Source organism: Squalius cephalus (assembly GCF_949319135.1).
Source record: "Squalius cephalus genome assembly, chromosome: 3".
NCBI classification, from domain to species: domain Eukaryota; kingdom Metazoa; phylum Chordata; class Actinopteri; order Cypriniformes; family Leuciscidae; genus Squalius; species Squalius cephalus.
Window position 1 is genome coordinate 54823859 of NC_137124.1, and position 20294 is coordinate 54844152.

Here is a 20294-nt window from a genome sequence, read left to right on the forward strand (position 1 = left end):
GACCTGATCTCTCCTGTGGACTGCAGGTCTTAATGAGGGCTTGATAATGTACCCCAGACACCGACTGCTGGCAGTCACACGTGGGCAGACCAGCACAAATGACCCTCCCTTCAATACATGGCCTGATTTTATAGCTTAAGTTAGTAAAACGATAGGAATGAGCCATAAAATCTTTATGGCCCTATAGTCCATGCATAGTGAAGAGCACAACATGTGCTTCTCTTGCTCTGTCCTCATCCATGAAGAGACTTATAATGAGTCAAACAGAGAGCAGTCTAAAACGTGCACATTCCTCTTCAGCAAACATCCCTGCTTTAAAACAGACCGCGCTTGGCTCATTGAAATCGGAATGACTTTTTTGATAAAACCTGGGGTGGTGAGGCACAACAGAGAGGTTGTACTGTATGCTCAAACCAATATATAGGCATGTAGGGAAAGCTGACCACTTCAAATAATAGTGTCTGCGCGCGCAATAACTGGGCGGGCAATATGCTAATGTTTCGTCTTGACGTCACAACGAAACGGCTTATGACTCGTTTGAAAAACTCAGACAATAACTTTATATACGGTGCACTTTCAGATTTAAAACTTTGCAGGATGTTTTCATTTACTTAGAGCTATGTTACACACTACATGAAAGGTCATTTTCAATAATCCATAATAGGGGCCAATTTAATGACGCAGCCATATATGGGCCATTCTACAGAATTGGTGCAAACTGCTGTCCGACAACCAAAAAACACATTTAAGTATTCAAATTTTAGATGTTTACTAATATCCTTATATTATCTATTGAACAATTTTTGATCAGGAAATAGTGCCTCTCTCTCATAGCCTCTCTTTCATTATAGACAGGTACCATCATTTTGAGGGAAATCTGTTCAAAAGTCTGAAAGTCTGTGTGTAACTTTAAGGGACGTCACTACCTAAAAAGCAAACTTTTTTGGGTGTTATTCCATAACATGTAGTTTTTATGAGTGTACAACTGTTCAGAACTGTGCTAGGTAACCATGTGCTGGCTATCATCTTTGAACTAGGCTCAAAAGTATCTAAAATTTATCACTAGCGAAACAGTCACTACCGAAACATGTGGTGAAGTTTCGGTTGTGACATGTTTTTTTTAGTGTTATTCGATAAAATTTAGTTTTTAATGTTTGTACAACTGTTCAGAACTGTGCTAGTTAACCATGTGCTGAGTAGCATCTTTGAGTTAGGCTCAAAATTATCTAAAATTGTCACTACCGAAACATGTCATCAAACATGTCATTTTGGTAGTGACAAAAGGGAACACAATCATTTATTTGGGGGAAATAAACAAAATGTTAGTACAGTTATGCAAATCATTAGTATCTTAGTATGTTTTAGTATGCGAGTTCAAATTCTGTCATGTGATGTGGTCGCTACCAAAACATTACTGTCACTACAGAAAATGTGCCATGACATGCTTGCATATGAAATAACTAGCATTATATGTGGAACTCTCTCGAATACTTTTACTATTACAGCTATTATACGTTTTTACTATTACAGCTATCGGGATTAACGAATCATGAGAAGTTTTTTAAGCATTTAGATCTATTCCCATCACATAAAAGGTTGCAGTGATGAGCATTGAGCAGATGACAGCCTGTTGATCCCGTGAATGAAGATCTTATCATTGCAACGCAGTTTCTGCACTCTCACTAATGATGTCACCAATGCAAACATGAGGTAAGTACAGTAAGAGCTTCGTTGTGCAGCGTAACAGCGTCATTGATTTCATAACGAGTTTTGGCAAGTGTCCAGATAAACTCGCGCTGTGTGATTGACAGCTTGGACGATTGGAAAGGGATTGTTTTTTGATCGCTTTCTGTATATATTTTAATCACAGTTTAAATAAGATTATTTTCATCCTACCAAGAGAAACGATGTGAAGTTGATATTTTAGTCACTGGCTTGATTTACTGATGCATAAACAGTATTGAACGATTTTGAGAGAAAGATTATCTGTCTGAACTTGAACAATTAGGCTACACATCAGAAATTCACATAACCCACTGGTTCTTCAGAGGCTCGGATGAAGGAACTAAAAAAATACTTTTGTGTTCATTTGTACACCCAAACAGTGAGCAACTGCCATGCTTCGCTCGTTTGCAAGCCATGATGTCTCTTGAGGAAAAAACAATATCGCACTCGTGCAGCTCATTTTCTCATGGGCGGGCCAAATTCTCTTTGCGGGCAAAGCAGAGAAAGGGGAGGTGACCTTTCCCCTTATGACGACATAAAGGGAAGATTCTAGATTCGCCCATCTGAGCTTTCATTTTCTCAAAAATATCCAGTGCTTGGTTTACTCCTATCAAAATGTCTAGCCACTGGGGGACCATAGGCAGGCTAGGGGAACTCATATTAATGTTAAAAAACCTCATAAAGTGAAATTTTCATTCATGGGACCTTTAATGCCTTTTACAAAGAAAGATTGGGTTCAAAATACAACAAATCTTATAAATTACACTTGAAATATTGTTAAAATTGTAATTGTTATTGATTTACCTGTGAAAACTATTTTTAAAAATAGCAAAAAAAAAATATTTACAAGGTAGATGTAAACAAAATATGAATAGGTCAATATAAGCCTTCTTATTAAATTATTTATTATTGTGTTTCGGTAGTGACAAATTTGGGGAGAGGAAAAATATTCCAAAACTTTCTGAAAATACTGTACAATATGATAATTAACTGCACAATTACTAAAAATGTACACCTTGGATATTATACAATTTGCATACATACAAAATTTGTGGAAAAATACTTTTTTTTCCAAGATGTTTCCAACTCTGACTTAGAACCAATTCTGTAAAATGGCCCATATAGGACCCTTTAAAATACTGTCACGTTTCGATTAATGGTAGACACAGCTTTACCCACTGTCACATCTTACCCCACTCTCCCCTATGTAATACGATGCGTTATCAGCCTTTCACTAGCTGCCCATTTAGTGTGTCAGTACCTGGAAGGAGGAGGATCTCAGCTGAAGCCCCTCCTGCATGTTTTGCTGTAGCTGGTTCTGAATGGTGATCTTTTTCTCCTTAGTTAGAGTGGATATCGGAAAACTTCTGATCACAGCCTGTTCGCCAACTGCGCACACACAGACAGAGATATAAACGCATAAATACAGCTCTCAGAGGCAAAACTCTCTAAATAAAGACCTGTACACTGTAAGGATTCATTATTAAAGGATTCAAGCAAATTTAGGATCAACTTGGTTTGATGTCAAACCCTGTGAGATGCAACTTGTGGTGGCAAATTTTAATGTGCATAAAAACACATGATTTAAGAGCTACAGCAGAGGGGTTTTATTTTCAACAACAACAAAAACTTTCCCTCACACAAAGCTATTGAATGTCTTCAGATGACTTGGAGGAGTGGCCTGGGCATTCTGGACAAATGGACAGTTCACCCAAAAATTAATATTCTATCATCATTTACTCACATGTCCTTTCAAAGCCATAAGACTTTGTTTAATCTTCAAAACAAAATTATTATTAAACATTTTTTATGAAACCTGAGAGGCTGCTCTCCTTCCACTGAAAATCCAAGTAACCAAAACGTAGAATATCCAAAAAGGTAAAAAAAGAAAAAAAAAAAGAAGCTGTTGTAAAACGAATCCATATGAATAGAGCAATACAACCCAAGTCTTCTGAAGAGATGCGTTCGAATCATATGACGCACATATTTAATTTAGGCTTTTATCCAAACAGGAGGGTCATCATAAGTGTTGTTACCTAGTGGGTCATGAGGAGTGCCTTTGAAAACGATACGGTAAGTGGTGAGGAAGAGTGCTCCCTCTGCTGGCAGGATGTGTGGTCCTCCCAGAAGACCCCCAGTGGCCTCCTCTCGACCGTCAGGGTCTAAGACCACCCGCAGCCCCTCGGACACCAGCTCCTCTCCAGGCAGCAGGGCAGGCCGCAGGATCTTGGGCTGGAGAAAAAGACCAGGAGCACATGCTTTGGGTACAGAGACGATTATATTCACAACCTTTCTAGTAAAGAGAAATATAAGGCCCTGTTTACACCTGGTATTAAGATGCATTTTGGTCGATCAGATCACAAGTGGACGACACTAAATACAGGTGTAAATGGGGTCTAAAGCGTTTTGAGTTTGTTAACTTTCGACCACTTCCAGAGGTAGTTGAAAACGCTTTCGTAGTGTAAACGCTCATGTGATCGAATGAACAACTGCAAAATACCGCCTACTCTCCGCCTACTGATCTAATATGCGTAAACATTATGGGAAGCGCGCTAGCCAGACGGGATTTAAACATTGTCGGCTGAAGACCCAAGTTTGTTTTGAAGACGAAAAACGTACCAAGCACAATGTTCTCTCACCATTCCTGATTTCTAACACACTTGTGGCAGTCAGAGCAGAAACGAAATCTGCTACAATGTATGGTCTTTCCGTAGTCTCCAGTCACGTTCATATGTAAATTGCACAAGCTTTTTTTGTCCATTAGATCGAAAGATTTGGAAAAAAAACACATTTACCCATCCGTAGACCCTCCCCTCAAAGAAAACAGGACAGAAGTAGTTGAAACTGGACAAAAGTGTCGGATTAAAACATCAGGTGTAAACGGGAATGTGTCTCACTCGTCTACTTGTGATCCGATCGACCAAAACGCATCCTAATACGAGGTGTAAACTGTAAGACTACACTGTTATTCAATTTGCACCAGCAAAAAAATGCAAGTATTTGTGGTCTGTTTTTTGACAGATAACAAATGATTCTCTTGATGATGGAGTAAGCATAAATTATTAGGTTTAGTTCCAGGCCCAGTAATCACACTCAAGCCTTGTGTGTTTACCACCAGAGAGACAAGCCATCAGTTTTTACACTGTCCAGACAGTTGTTCTGTCCAGGCCCTGTTCCAGTGCCATTATCTAACTCATTAGTTGGATTCAGAAGGGTGACAAGAGCTGACACAGAGCCGACTTTAAAAAAAAAAAATTTTGGGGGGAATTACAGCAAGTATTTGTTATGTGGAAAACTGCGGTATTAGAAGAACAGTCCACTTCACACTGGGGATGCCAGTTGGGTTCTCCATCAGTTTCTTCCCTCGATTTGCACACTAGTAAACAATCTACCATGGTTTCTTTTTTCTCTCGAAAAACAAACTTTGTACAGACAGCAGGACTTTATCCAGCTTCAACCAAAGCATCTCAGAAGCCCAGCACAAAAGACAGATTACTGTTTATACCTGATATTATCATGTGTCTCAATTGTTTCTCCAGTGACCATTTATAATCAGCTTTTGACTCCATGACACATCACTTTCAGTTTGTTATTGAAGCCAGGCAGTATTTTCTGCAGAGAACGGTAGTGAGTCTGACTTGTAAGTCAGATGCAGGGCTCTAGATTGCAACCATTTTTTGAGAATGTGCGAGTTCAAATTTGCATGGTTGGTCACGCACTCAATCAGTGTCTGCCTAATTGCACTTTCATTAACGGCCGCCAGCAACCGTGAGCGGCACATCTTTTTTTCACCTTGCATGTTGATCAATGAGTGCATTCACACCGGGAGCAGGAGTGTCACGTGAGCAGCAGTGAAGCGGGGGTTTCGGCGCAGAGCTGCGCTGCTCACGCTCAATTAAAGAGAAAGCACACTTGATGGACAAAACAAATGATTTCCCACAAGAAGTGATCCAAATGCACAGAATAAGCATGTCTAGTGTGTTTTAACAAGAACTGGAGTATGTCAGAAAAGAAAATGAAGAATCACAAATATTTATAGAAGATTTACCCATTTAAACTTGTTTTTAAATATTCAGTTTGGTGTATTAAAAAAAAACTACAGTTAACTAGCCAGAAAATGTATATAAACTTTCTTTTAGTTTATCAATACACAGACAGGTAGCCAATATAGGCTCTAGCACTACCCAAATCAAACCCGAGTGTGCGGTTTTTATCCGTAGAGTTTGCTGTCTTGTAAACATATCTAAGTATACACTGAACGATTCATTTGTGAATCTGACAGATCCGACTGCAGCTGTTCTTGAGTCAACAACTCACTGATTCAATGGCCCGGTCAAAAAGAGGCAAGATTATGCCAGATTATTAAAATGTTAACGCAATTTTGCCTCATGTGACGTTTCTAAATTGTAAAGTATTTGTAGCCACATATTTGGCTTCATCTACACAAATTTATTTTTCATAATTTTTAAAACACTATATGGTATTTCACTTTGCACACTTGAATTATCAGTAACTTAAATTGATATTTTAGTATATTTCAGTTTAATGTTTTGATAGTGTATAAGTTGTTTGGTAATAAAAAAATTATTTGGAGATTAACATATTAAATGTCTGCACTAATCTTTCTTATTAGTGCTGACTAATAACTAAATAATAAACTTAGCTCATCAATCAGTACTTTTTTCTCATAATACTTAAAGGGTTAGTTCACCCCAAAATGAAAATGATGTCATTAATTAATCACCCTGATGTCGTTCCAAACCCGTAAGACTTTCGTTCATCTTCGGTACACAAATGAAGATCTTTTTATTGAAATCTGAGATCTTTCTGTCCCTCCAATGACAGTCTAGAAAGGCCCAGAAAGGTAGTAAAGGCATCATAAAAGTAATCCATGTCACTCCAGTTGTTTAAACTCAATTTTATGAAGCTTGTGTTCGCACAAAAACGTCTGCTCTCGCATCAACACAACACGATGTGTCGTGGTGCTCACGTGAATGCGCATTGGAGATTAATATTTAGAAAATAAAGTGTTGAATTATGTTGGGTTTTTTTGCGCAAAGTAAACACTTGCGTCACTTCATTAAATTGTATGTTAATTTTAAACCACTGGAATCACTTTGATTACTTTACTTATGTCTTTATTACCTTTCTGGGGCTTAAAAGTTGTAGTTGCGACATCAAGGCGAGTAATTAATGAAAGATTTTTCATTTTTGTGTGAACTAACCCTTTAAGTACATTAAAAAACAAGTACTTTTGTACTTTTTTTTAACATTCAAAACGAGTACTTGTACGTTTACTGAGAAATATTTTATTAGGGTATCTGTACTTTAACTCAAGTACTTGATTTGTGTACTTCGTCCACCACTGCACATCAGTGATAATAAATCTCCAGGTCAATGGTGAATGGTGGCAAAATGTTTATGCAATTACACATTTTATGCAATGTGTAAGTCTGCATATAATGCACAAAGCAGCTACTGCTATCAAGGAAACTGTAAAACATTTTACATTTATGCATTTGGCAGACGCTTTTATCCAAAGCGACTTACATTGCATTCTAGGTACACATTTTACATTTTGTCAGTTCTTGCTTTCCCTGGGAATCGAACCCATGACCTTGGCGTTGATAGCGCCAACGCTAGCGCCAACATTTGAAGAGCAACTTCTCTATGACCAAGAAAGCAAATCAAATGACATACAAGCTTTGCGTAATTTTCACCAGTGGGGAACAAGTTCTTACCTTATGAATGGGAGGCAGTCTTCTGCTTTCTCTATGAACCGCCTCTAGAGTCTCCATCTGCATTGCCACAATACCTGAACAAACAGATAAATACCTTGATATAGGAAACTTTCTGAACTGGTTAGGACATGGGGTGACAGTGCTCTTTCAGTTTAACACTGCTTAATATCTTGAATTGTCCATGAACTTTAAACAGACACAAAAACGGTGTGTTTTTGCTCACCCTCAAAAAGTGACAACTTTAACATGCTATATAAAAATATCTGTGGGGTATTTTGAGCTAAAACTTCACATACACACTCTGGGGACATCAGAGACTTATTTCACATCTTGTGAAAAGGGCATAATACCACCCCTTTAAACAAAAATCTTAATGTTGCACATGTTTATGTCCATATAGAGCTGTCAGCATGTTTCGAGCCCTAGAAAAGTTGAAATACTCTGACTGTGTCTGTATGTGTGCACACAGTGTTTTACCTGGAATCATACTGTGCAGGCTCTTGATGTGGTCCTGCGTCACTCCACTCTCTGTGCACACTTTGTCAATGAAACGAGAGATGAATCTCCCCACAGAGTTGGCAACGTCACTGGTCTCAGAGTCTTCGAATCCACTCTCAGTGTCAAAGCTCTCGGCCACACTCCCTGCAATACTGTTTATTACATGACAATAATTATATTGCAGACTTCAACACAACACATCCAACAACAGCAATGGCACTCTCAATATTCTTAAAATAACACATTTAAGCATTTAAAGTGTAATTCTGCTGCTTTCATTTACCGACCCATCACAATTCAGTGTCTGTTTAGTGTGTTCCACACAGCTGGTCTGAAATCCCACTGTTAGGAAGTGGACGGCTCTGATTTCTCCTGGGCTTTAGTGCAGACTGTGCTGGTGGGAAAGTGATGTCACTCGCCAACTCCGTTTACAAATCAAGAGACCTGTTCCTGACATTTCAGGTGGGAAATAAATCAAATCCTTTCCCCAATTTGCAGAAGAACAACTGTTCATTAAGTCGTGTAAGAAAATCTGAGAGGCGTTTGCTTTAGCAGAACTGTTATGTGGGCCGTACAACTGGTTGCAAGGGTGTTCTGGGTCAAGAGAGGTCAACCCCTCAAATCTTGTTCTTCCAAAAGCCAAAAGAATACTTCCCTTGTCTGTGTCTCTCAGGCAATCGTATTTTTCTTCACCAGCACAGTCCGCTGATGTCCATGCACAGCATCCGCATGCAGTCCGATCTTGTGCGAGGGCAAGAAACCCCCTGTAGTTTTTGTACTTTATTAAAAAATAATTAATTATTAGCTTTTAATCATTATTAATGTAACATTTAAAGCTTAGTGCGATTTTCAAATCCAAGGCTGTTATTTATTTAAATATAGTCTGCATTTTATTATTATAATTAACAAATATTCATTTTTATTAGACATTACAATGTGATTTACAAAAGACATTTATTTGTCTTCATTTTTTAATTAGTTTAAACATACTTCTACTACAACTAATAATAATAATTATTATTATTAATATAAATAAAATTAACTCTTTCCCTGGCAGAGTTAAAAAAAAAAAAAACAGATGCCAGCCACCGGCAGCATTTTTGATAATTTTCACAAAATTTTATGTTGGTTGTATAAATATCTGAAAATGCAAAAAATCTAAATAATGAACAGAGCCTCTGCATTTAAACAAACAAACATCAACACTTGACTATGGGTAAGTTTAATACATTTTGAACAAATTCCCCCCAAAGACTAGCCTGGGTTTCCCCATACTGCCTTGAGCAGCGCGATTTTATTCACGCTGCAAGGTAGTCTGGCTACCATGGGCTAATTTTTCCCCTGAAATAGGGAACCAATCACAGAACGGGGAGGGAGCAGCAAGACGATGACGAAGTATATGCGACACACCGAAGCAGTTTGTTTATCTATGGATCCAACATGACAGACGTAAAAATATATGCATATTTAGTTTAGCAAGCAAACACATCTACAAAAATATGCCTGTATTTCAAGTTGATAAAATAATTTAAAATCCACATCAATTTATTTGTGCCGACGCGCCACGCCCTCCCAGGATCTATAACGTTACCAAGGCTACTTCAAGTTCCACTTTTAAAAATGCATCATAACCGCGCGCGCGATCTGCTTGCAGTCGTCGAGATGGATGCTGAGGAGTTGAAGAAAAGAATAGCTAGTGGAGATTGTAAAGTTGTCGACAATACGTCATCAAAAATCAAGTCCAGTGTGTGGGAGAAATTTGGAGTTATCTGAAGAAAATATTGTAAAAGGCTTTGCTGCAAACATTTTCGTGTTGGATAGCCGCAAATGTGGAACTTCATCCCTGAGGAAGCACGCAGATAACTGGTAACAAAGCCGTTCTATCGAACGGTATTTTTCATATTTAACACTGTTAGTATGTGTGGTGTGCAGGGCGTGTTTGAACCCAAAATTGTCAGATGTAGGCTAGACCAAATTGCGTGGCATAGTGGTGTAGCCGCGTCTGTTCGATTTGTGTGGTAACGTTAGCCATGTTCTTCATGTATCGGCCTTTTGACAGCTTCGGCTGAAGTTGTCCTTGTGTTAATTGTCGTGTAATAACTTCTGTATGACCTGGCAATAAACATTTTTGTAAGTGTGTCTATAATGTGATAGTCTAAAACTGATTTTATTTCGGGTGCGGGTAGGGTGTCGGTTCTATTTTAAGCGGGTCGGTGCAGATTTTTATTAGTGCTGCTGTTGGAAAACGGGTCGGGTGCGGATTTACAAAATCGGACCCGTGCAGGACTCTCTGGTGTACACATAAATCTCTGACCCATCGTCGTCTTCTTCGTTGAATATCTGTCGCTCTACAGTATAATCTGGTATAAGATTATCTGGTATAATTTGAAACGATTGGCTATGAGCTACGTACAGGCGCATTTGATAGACATTTGTAGCGCCCAATAAACGGCTCTGGGCATTCGTAAACCACGCCTCAAATACGAGAAAATGAACATGTAGTATCCAGACCACGTCTCAAAGAGAAAGTGGTCTGACGTTAGCCAGGCTACCCAAAGACTACAACGGTCACAAGCAATGCTTTTATCGCTTGTTTCTGCTCCTATTTTGCCTGTTTTGACCTGGAGATTTTGAGCTGTACTGTTTCAGAAGATGCCTAATAGCGCCCCCTACCGTATAGCAGTCAAATCACGGAAAGCTGGAAAATTCTGTCAATGGCAAGAGAGCGTTGTCTCATAAATTATGGAAAATTCTGTCAATGGCGTGGAAAGAGTTAACAATAAATTCTATAATCATCATTGACATCAGAGAACCGAGAACATGCAAATGTGTTGTAATGAAATATTAACTTAAAATCTCAGGGGGTACTTCAAGTAAATATTTTATGTCTAAAGGGTTCGGCTGACGGAAACCCGTTTGGGAACCCCTGCCTTAAAGGATTTATTGTCTGGCAGGTGGAAATGATCAAGTCTGATTGCTTAGAGAAATAATAGCATACCTCTCCTCAACGAAAGACATAATTTGAGGAGTCGTTTAGAAAAATCCCTAATCCTACATGTAAGCAAAAGTACGATTAATCGATTGCCTTATCAAAGACCACTAACTAAACAGAAAAAAAGGGAAAAAGAAACATTGTGAGACAAAAAGCACTTAAAACTCTCAGTGTGCAGTTACTGGCCTTGAAAAATGACTGAGAGGAAGAGAAATGGACAGGAGGAAGGAAAGATCCACTCTGGAGATGTGGATTTGGCCAAACATCACCCATTTTGACTATGAAGCCTCCCAAAACTCACACATATTATTATTATTACTACAAAGCTCTATCCCTCCTGCTCTCCCTCCATCTTTTCTTGGCTGTTTGTGGAGGGAGCACTCAGACATATCCAACTCATTTCAGCAGAGCAACACTCAGGCTACTGGAGAAGGATGTGGTGTATAACTGGATAGGACTCCTGAGGACCTACACCAGGCTTAATTCTCCTTACATTTCTGCTCATTGACTCAATCAACTGTATAATTTTCTCTGAGACGCTGAGAAACAATCAGGTTTATTTATACTAGAACGTGTGTTTCGTAACCAAGGTGAAAGGACAGCCGGCAGCCCCTGCAGTGCGTCTTTTCCATTTTAAGTGATCTATGCCAGATGGACTTGAGCACCAGTGACCTGCAAAAGTGTTCAGACCCGTAACCAATTCTCTCACATTACAGGACTACAAATGACATATTGAAATTTTGCTTTTCTGTGACATTTTTATTTCAGCGCACTGAAATATTTTCAAATGTTTATGTAATGTTATAAGACAACTTAAGCCTGAAATATGCAGTTTGCATAAGTATTTTCACATTTTTAAGAACCACCTCTGGCAGAATCATCTCTGAATTAAACACTTTTTTCCACAGATTAGCTTCAAGTTGGTCAAATGTCACTGGTGCAACAATTTTCAAATAGCGCCACTAGTTTTCAACTCTACTGGCGTTTTACTTAATATTAAACAATGCACATTGCTGTAGCATGATGCTACATCCTCATATTTCACTGTATTTACGAATTGGGGGCAGCACACATTTGCTCAGATTTCAGATCTCATTTGAGAACAAAATATTCTCTATTATTACTATTGTGTCTTTTGGCTTATTTTGTTTCATCCTCATAAACACCTGAAATGAGCTGCATCTGTACTGAACTCTGTATCTCCTTCATACATGATCGCTGACCTCTATGTGGTTTCTCCTTGATCGCACAGAGTGTTTGGAGTGACGACCTTTATTAATCAGTATCTGGGAGGTTTGATGTAGAGATTTTGACTTCCTGATTAGGACACCACAAAACACATATTACCTAATTTATGCATTTTCCCCCCTTTAGCTTTAACATCAGATTCACAACTTGCACAATGATCCATTAACTGAGGGGATTTTATGTGGAGAAAATGTGGAAGATATTTTAATCATTTGCAGGTGGAGGTCAAATGTAAGGCAAATGAGTGAGCATACGTAACTTTAGTTTTATTGTATTTTGTTTTATTTTAAAAGCCTGTTGTATAATAAAATGGCACATTAAATTAATTATTTTGAGTTTAAGAGCTTGGAAAACAAAGCTTGAAACAAAATGTTAGAGTGTGTTCAAAACAAATTCTGCGTTTCAGTTGAATAAGTGAAATCCGAACGCTGGTGCGCAACAAACAAGCAAACAAGTTCTAAATGACCTCTGGCTTAGCTCAACTATAACATGATCGCAACACGGAGCAAATACATTAAAACCAATCAAAAAACAGGACGTGATGTCACAAGAGGCAACCCTAAAAAGAACAGAATGCTCAAGCATACCTGTTTTTTCTCATCATGAGCAATGTTGCCCATTACAGTTCGGTAAAGGCGTCAGAAACAGCGTTTCTATGCAGGAGATCTTCATTTGTGTGTGACGGAGGAATGCATGTCTCTGTTTTGGCTCCTTTACACATTTTATAAGCTCTTCACAAGTTTTCAGCTGGTAAAAATACTATAATATGTACGCACATACAATAAGTGAGTTTAGCCCAGCACACAGCACTGTTTTGGATGTTCGGCAAGTTCCATTGGAAAATATACGTCATAAAAGCCGTTTTTTGTTGTTGTTTGATATCTTTAGGTTCGGTCTTAAAAATGACACTGTGAATAGATAGCAAACAAGGACTAAATGTATCAATTTCTTTTTTGGTGCGGACCAAAAGAACCAAGGGAACCAAACAAGTGCGAACACACCCTTAAGGTGATGATACACTGGGCAACTTTTTGAGCAATGTTACAGAGCGATTATTGCTTGGGCACTTTCCCATTGAGAAAGGGCAACAAATTTCTATCAGGATCATTTAGATCGGTCGTGGGCCCTGTGTCTCACCTGGTTGCCCATTGACGACAACATTGCTCAAAAAGTTCCCCAGTGTATCATCACCTTTAAACTCGCATCTGTGATTCAGTAAAGTGAGAGAACATGTTCTGCGATGCAATGTAGAAGCAAGTCTCTTGCCTGTTTGTGAGGATGCTGTTGCTGCCGCTCTCCCAGTCAGCTCCAGGATTGGAGCGCAGCAGCTTGTTTTTACTGGTGTCCAGGGGTACGAGCAGGTAGACCATCAGGCTGGCGTAGTGGATGGCCTGGCTGAACACTGTACTCTCCTCATTCTTCACCAGCTCCTGTTGCTTCTCTTTGCTCAGACTGGGCCAAGCACGCAACTGCTCTGCTGCGAGGTCCATAGCGGTCCGTTCTGACTCGCTGGATGCGTTGGACAATGTACTCTGTTCCTGATGAAGAGATGGGATCCAGGGTTAAATGATATCTCTTTTCTACTGAAATGGTGTCAGAGTCAGTGCAAGGTTTTTGTGGACCTTTATCAAAACCAACAACCTAAATTGACAATGATACAACATAACATATTCATAAACAAGCCACACCAGTCTTTGTTTACAAGCCTTACTTCAAATAAGAGTTCTTGTTTTTATTATCTTTTTATAACTAATAAACATAACTGCAATCATGAATCACATAAAATATCAATGTTGAGAAGGTCAGTCATGAAAAAGATTGTCCGAGATCAAGATAAGGAGAAATATAGTTTGATAACACAAATTCTTAGAAATGTAATAATTTCATGTTGGTTAATTTATTTTTATTTTTTTAAATGGATGGATGAGTGGATGGATGGATTGCTGGATGGATGGGTGGATGGATGGATGTATGGGTGGATGGGTGGGTAGGTGGATGGATGGATGGATGGATGGATGGATGGGTGGGTGGGTAGGTGGATGGATGGATGGATGGATGGGTGGGTGGGTGGATGGATGGTTGGGTGGGTGGGTGGATGGGTGGTTGGGTGGGTGGGTAGGTGGATGGATGGATGGATGGATGGATGGATGGATGGATGGATGGATGGGTGGATGGATGGGTGGATGGATGGGTGGGTGGGTGGGTGGGTAGATGGATGGGTGGGTGGGTGGGTAGGTAGATGAATGTATGGCTGGATGGATGAGTGGGTGGGTAGATGGATGGATGGATGGATGGGTGGGTGGATGGATGAGTGGGTGGGTGGATGGATGAGTGGGTGGGTAGATGGATGAGTGGGTGGGTAGATGGATGAATGGGTGGATGGGTAGATGGATGTATGGGTGGGTGGGTAGATGGATGTATGGGTGGGTGGGTAGATGGATGTATGCGTGGGTGGGTGGGTGGATGTATGGGTGGGTGGGTAGATGGATGTATGGGTGGATGAGTGGATGGATGGATGGATTATGGGTGGATGGATGGTTGGGTGGGTGGATGGATGGTTGGGTGGGTAGATGGATGGATTAGACCAGTAAAAAAGTCTACTTCAAGGCTTTACCTTGATCTTGGCAGTGATGAGTTGCTTGTCCTCAGGGGCAGTGAGGTAAAGCGCTCTGATCTGGTTTTGCACCTCAGAGTAGAAGGTGGCCTCCCAGAACTGCTGATTGGTCCAGATGGGATGGTCTTGTATGCAGGTGTAGGCGAACTGATCCACCCCAGCTGCCAGTTTCTGTAAGCAAGAAGATGGATCAGCGGGCAACACAATGTGAAGGAAAGTCTGGCCGACTGCTAAGATAAACATAGTGCCTGCTACTGTCTACAAAACAGGTCAGATCAGCCGAGCTCAGGTCCTCACAGCTCATGAAACCAACTGGGCTGTAGAGCGCTTGTAAAGGAGTCTATTAAAAAGCATGGTGAAAACAGGAAAGTAACAAACTGTTGCCAAAGGTTTTAGGAGCAATCAGTCATTTTTAGTGGTCATAATGTTCTCAACACATACAGTAGGCCTCATACAGAGAGAGACTGCAAGGCAAGACTTTGAAAACATGACCATAGTGTTATTCTGTGCGCTCCGACGGAAACCATATCACATGTGGGCTGCTTACTGACTCTAAAGGACATCTGCTAAAGTTATGAAGGTTCTACTTATTGTATTTGCACATCCGGAGCTTTGCGGATCACACACCATGCATGACACCTTTCTCACTTTCCATTGGTCTGTAAAGCTCACACCTCAGATCAGGTTACCATCCAATGTCTTCTTCTCAAAACCCATACACAATATTATGACAAACTGTCTTTGCTACTTAGTTTCCCTACAACTAACCAAACCACAATCACAAGTGAAATGACGGATGGAAAGAGGGAAAGAGAAAAAATCAGGAGCAATGGAAAGATGGAGACAAACATAATAACCAAGAACAGATTCTGGCTATGTTTCAATTAGCATACTTTACTAGGCACTGAAAGTATGTGCTTCACTGATGATAATAAGTACAAATATTTGAGAATGTAGAAAAACAGTTTTTGTTTGCTAGTATAGGGTGATATTAGCCTGGTTAAAACCAGACCATTCTCAGTAGTAACTGAGTTATGGTCTGGCAAAGCTTCATTAATAACTCATTTCCAAAGGGGCGTCACCAACGGACGTCGCTCAAATGCCTCTGGGCGCAATTGGATAGACCTAAAACCAATCAGAGCGATCGGCATCGTGTATAGCCATATGCTGCGTCCCAATTCGCCTAAGTTACACTACGCCATAAAAGTATGTACTCTTTTTGTGAAGAAAAGGTATTTACTTTTGAATGTGTAGCAAAAAAGTAGGCAAGCTTTGGGACATACTACTTCGTCATCTTTATCGGACGGATCTGTCGCGTGCATCCTGTCACTTAAACTGCCCTGTCAATCATCGTGTCACAGTTAAAATCCTCTATTAAATCTAATTTAATTTCCTACCGTTTCGGAGAGAAATGTAATAGCACGTTCATCTGCCAGTGGGTCTTTCATGGAGACTGTCCTCATGTGTTTGCAATTTGAATATAATAATGCATTTAAAAGTTGAACGGACGTCGCTCAAATGCCTCTGGGCGCAATTGGATAGACCTAAAACCAATCAGAGCGATCGTCATTGTGTAAAGCCTGCCTCAACGTTTCTGATTGGTGCCGCGATTTCTAGGCCATGGAAATGGGCTTGAATGAGCTCTTTGCCAGACTACTTCTCGAGCAAATCTGAATTTGCCGGAAGTTGTCTGGGTTTTCCCAGGCTAGGGTGATATTACCATGTCCTTAAATTACATTCTAATACCATAGACACCATTGGTGCATACTGTGCGTGTTTAAAGTGCTAGCATGTTCCAAAATTAATTTTAGTTTCCCCCTTCATGAATCATAAAGCAGTGGCTTATTATCTGTGCTTGGGTTTCATTGACTAAGCATGCATACACAAGTATTTGCATGTGAAATCTGCATACAAACATTTTGAAAATCATGACTCACCAATAACTTTCGTACTAAATTCACAAAAAATAAAGTAACAGCTGAAACCACACATATGCTGACAAAATCACATATGTTGGGTGGCCTTATGATTTTATACAGAGAAATCCCATCCCTTAGATTTCTTCATACACAGTGAAAGAGCAAAAAAATTGGCTACATATAGCAATATAGTGGGTGAATTATGTATATTACGATGTTCTGATGAACTACTGTATATGCCTTTCTCCACTGACATTATAAGTTGTTCAAAGTGTTTCTGAGGATTCAGATTTTTAGAAGGCAGCGGTCTGACTCTGAGATGGCGAACGGGAACATGTTTTTTGTGACATTAGCAACACATTATTAGCTGTTTGATGACGTAGTCAAGCAAAAGGCTAATCATATTAATTACCGTTATGTGTCCGACATTGTAGAGAGCGATACATGCAATGCATTACCATATCTTCGACTTGTAGACAACCCTGTATAATTCTCTCTTCCCCTTCTTCTTGAATCAGTTTCTGGTTCAAGCATACGGCTGAATAAAACCAATATTTCCACTTTCCATGGTGCAGCATTTACAAAAGTTGACCGAGTGGATCAGGTAGTCCGAGCTTCTGTGATTGAGTGGAATATTTTGCATATACAGGTGGAATTTAAGAGAACCATCAAACCCCTTTTCTATTTCCCAACAACTTTTGGGTAATGTTATATAAACAAGCATGCATGGATCCAATGGAAATAGTACACCAACTGGAGATCTTAGCATAATGTTTTTAACATTATATAATGTGGTGCGCACTAAATGCAATATTGCATTCTATTTACGAGACAGCATGCAAACTACGACACAACCTCTGAAATCGTTTCACGATAACCTCAACTTGAGAATAATCATAACCCCCAATCCTGTATATCTGTCAGCTGTTTCACAAGGCTGACATGTATGCATTTTTCCTTAAGTATGGCCCTCGATCACTGGGAAATTACCAGCACTGACATTAATGTGAAGGTTTGTTTGGACAGTTTATCTTTCCCTATGTAGCCTGGAATGTCTAATATGCATTTCAACACCACGAGACCCTATAATAGAGACTGGCCCATGTCAAGCTGTGCTGATAAATCCAGTTCATCTATAATTTTTTGCAGAGATAGCTAAAGCTGGCCAGGTTAAAGCTTTGAGGGCTTGCATGTATTATTGGCTTGTCTAGACCCCATTTCCTAAAGGCTGACATACAGATGGAGCTGAGTGAAAAAGGGGCAAGAATTGCAGCAGGAGAGAACAGTGCTGTTGTTATTGCAGGATGCGGACCAGGAACACACTGCCAGAGATGTATTATTTGTCTTCAACATGGTTATGCGCCATCTGACTGGCAATAGATGGGGGGGGGGGGGGGGATTCTCCAACAACAGATGTTAGGGGGTCAGTTTGACCTCCTCCAACTGTACAGCCTTGAAGATAAGAGAGAGACAGTGTCTTGACAATGTCAAGATGGACGACTATACATTCCAGGGGGGGATTTATTTGATCAGACTTTGTGAAAGTGTTATTGGCAGGTACACTAAAAAAATATTTTTTGTCTCGTTCAGCTAAAGTAACGCAATCTTACTTAATTTCATTGTATTAATATACCTAATATATTTAAAACAGAAGTGTACTTCATCTATTTGTGCTCACACTACATTAATCATTTTTATTAAGATAACTAACTGGGCAAGTGGATCTGTAGTTCCCAGCATGCTTGGGAAGGGACTGCATTAGGAGAGTAAATTTAAGGGATTTAAGTGTTATTTTAAAAAGACGTTACCATTTAATGTTCAGTTATGTTGGACATTTACAGCAGTTTCTGCAATGTCTTTGAATTTCATTGTGCTTGTGCTTAGGCTGTGGGCACACAGTGAATAATAACTGTACTAATGTTGGTATTGACACCAGTCTTTTCATATTTGTTCATTATATACGTAATGCGCATAATGACGAATAAAAACTAGGAAATTAATTTCCTTATGTTTAATTTTCTTAATTTTAATTAATTAAACCTCTGTAAATTATTTAAAAAAACATTAAGTTCGACCAACATAGGAACATTTTGTTTGACAATAAAGTTAATTTAAACTTACTAGAGTAAATTAAATTCGACCTATACCAACTAAATTGTGTTGACAAGCACACAACTAAACTGATTTACTTTTAATGAACAAAATTCAATTGTGTGTAAATATGAATTCATATTTTGAGTGTAGAAGATGTGGAGTAAAAACTGGCGCCCTTGAATGGGTTGAAGTAAAGCTGCACGATTCATCTTTAAAAGGTCGCAATCTCGTTTTCAACATCCATGCAATCTTATTCCTAAATGATAGCGATTCAGTGGCTTTCCCGATTGCAGCATTTTTATTAAAGATATTTTGTGCCACATTTTTTGCAAAGCGATATTCCAATTTTGTGATATTCGATATCCGATATTCCTCAAATTACCAACCTTCATTGAAAAAAAAAAGAGCCTTCTTGATGCTTTTTCAATGCAAATCACTGCTATTCTAAACCCTTGAGATGAAGATGGTTAAGGAACATGGTAGCTGGTTTGTATGTGGTGTAAGGTGGTCTATAAGCTCCAAACACCTTGAAAAAGAAGGCCTACAAGCTGATCAACTAGAGTCCAACTAGAAAACATGTAAATCCAGTCACCATCAGAAGCTGTTTTAGCTGGAATTTTCCTACAGGGATCAAAAGCAAATGCTTCATTTGTGTCAGAAAATAGAAAAACAGATCTTGCTTTGATCCGTGACCAGCACAGTGTAATGATTTACCAACATTATGGAACAAATCCCTGCTTACTTAATACTAAGAGACATTCTGTTTGCAGCCAAGGAGGAATCTAAATAGTCGAATGCAAATGCATTGTGCTATAAAATATTTGCGTCTACTTGAGCTAAAAGACATCTAGGATTAAACAGTGCATTTACAATTATGATTTATGTCAAACAAAAAATAAGCAACAAAAAACATCAGGGCAAAATGTTAAATGCTTGAACAAACAGAACAGTCTGGGCCATCGGTATGCAGGACATGCTGTAATCATGTCCCACAATGCAAAGTAAACAGGGGGAGGTCAAGCTATGGTCAGCAAGACTCATGACGGTTTTATGCTAGCTCATGGATTGACAAGAAATGAATGTAACGGCTTGACAACAGCAAACACAGCAAATCTATTTGTGCTGAACTGTGGCCGAAACACTTGCCTGCTGGAGACAGTGCCAGAGACATCTGTGGTACTTTCAAACCACAATTGTATGTGTGAATGACATTAATTTATTATTTCAAGACAGATACCCGATACTTTCCATAACGGATTTACAGACATAACATTATTTACTGACAAACACAATGGAAAATCTCTCCCTTTCCGATAATACAGTCACGTGGAGTCTACAGTGCGAGTCGGGTGACGCGACACAATGGAACTGGATCACCTAGCCATCTACTCAAAAAAATATGTAGGCCTATATCCATTCATATTACAAGGTTTTAACATTAACTAATACATTTAATGTGATAT

General features: G+C 39.3%; 1 protein-coding gene across 3 annotated transcripts in view; it reads right to left on the minus strand.

Moving 5' to 3' along the window:
- Positions 1–20294, minus strand: part of sbf2 (SET binding factor 2) — a 133488-nt gene that overhangs the window by 29389 nt on the left and 83805 nt on the right. For all 3 annotated transcript variants that reach the window (XM_079865292.1, XM_079865291.1, XM_079865290.1), the window contains exons 18-23: positions 14819–14989; positions 13471–13742; positions 7944–8116; positions 7467–7540; positions 3762–3957; positions 2987–3114 (exon numbers count right to left, since the gene is read on the minus strand). In XM_079865292.1, coding sequence (XP_079721418.1) covers positions 2987–3114; positions 3762–3957; positions 7467–7540; positions 7944–8116; positions 13471–13742; positions 14819–14989 — 1014 coding nt within the window. The remainder of the gene's footprint in view (positions 1–2986; positions 3115–3761; positions 3958–7466; positions 7541–7943; positions 8117–13470; positions 13743–14818; positions 14990–20294) is intronic.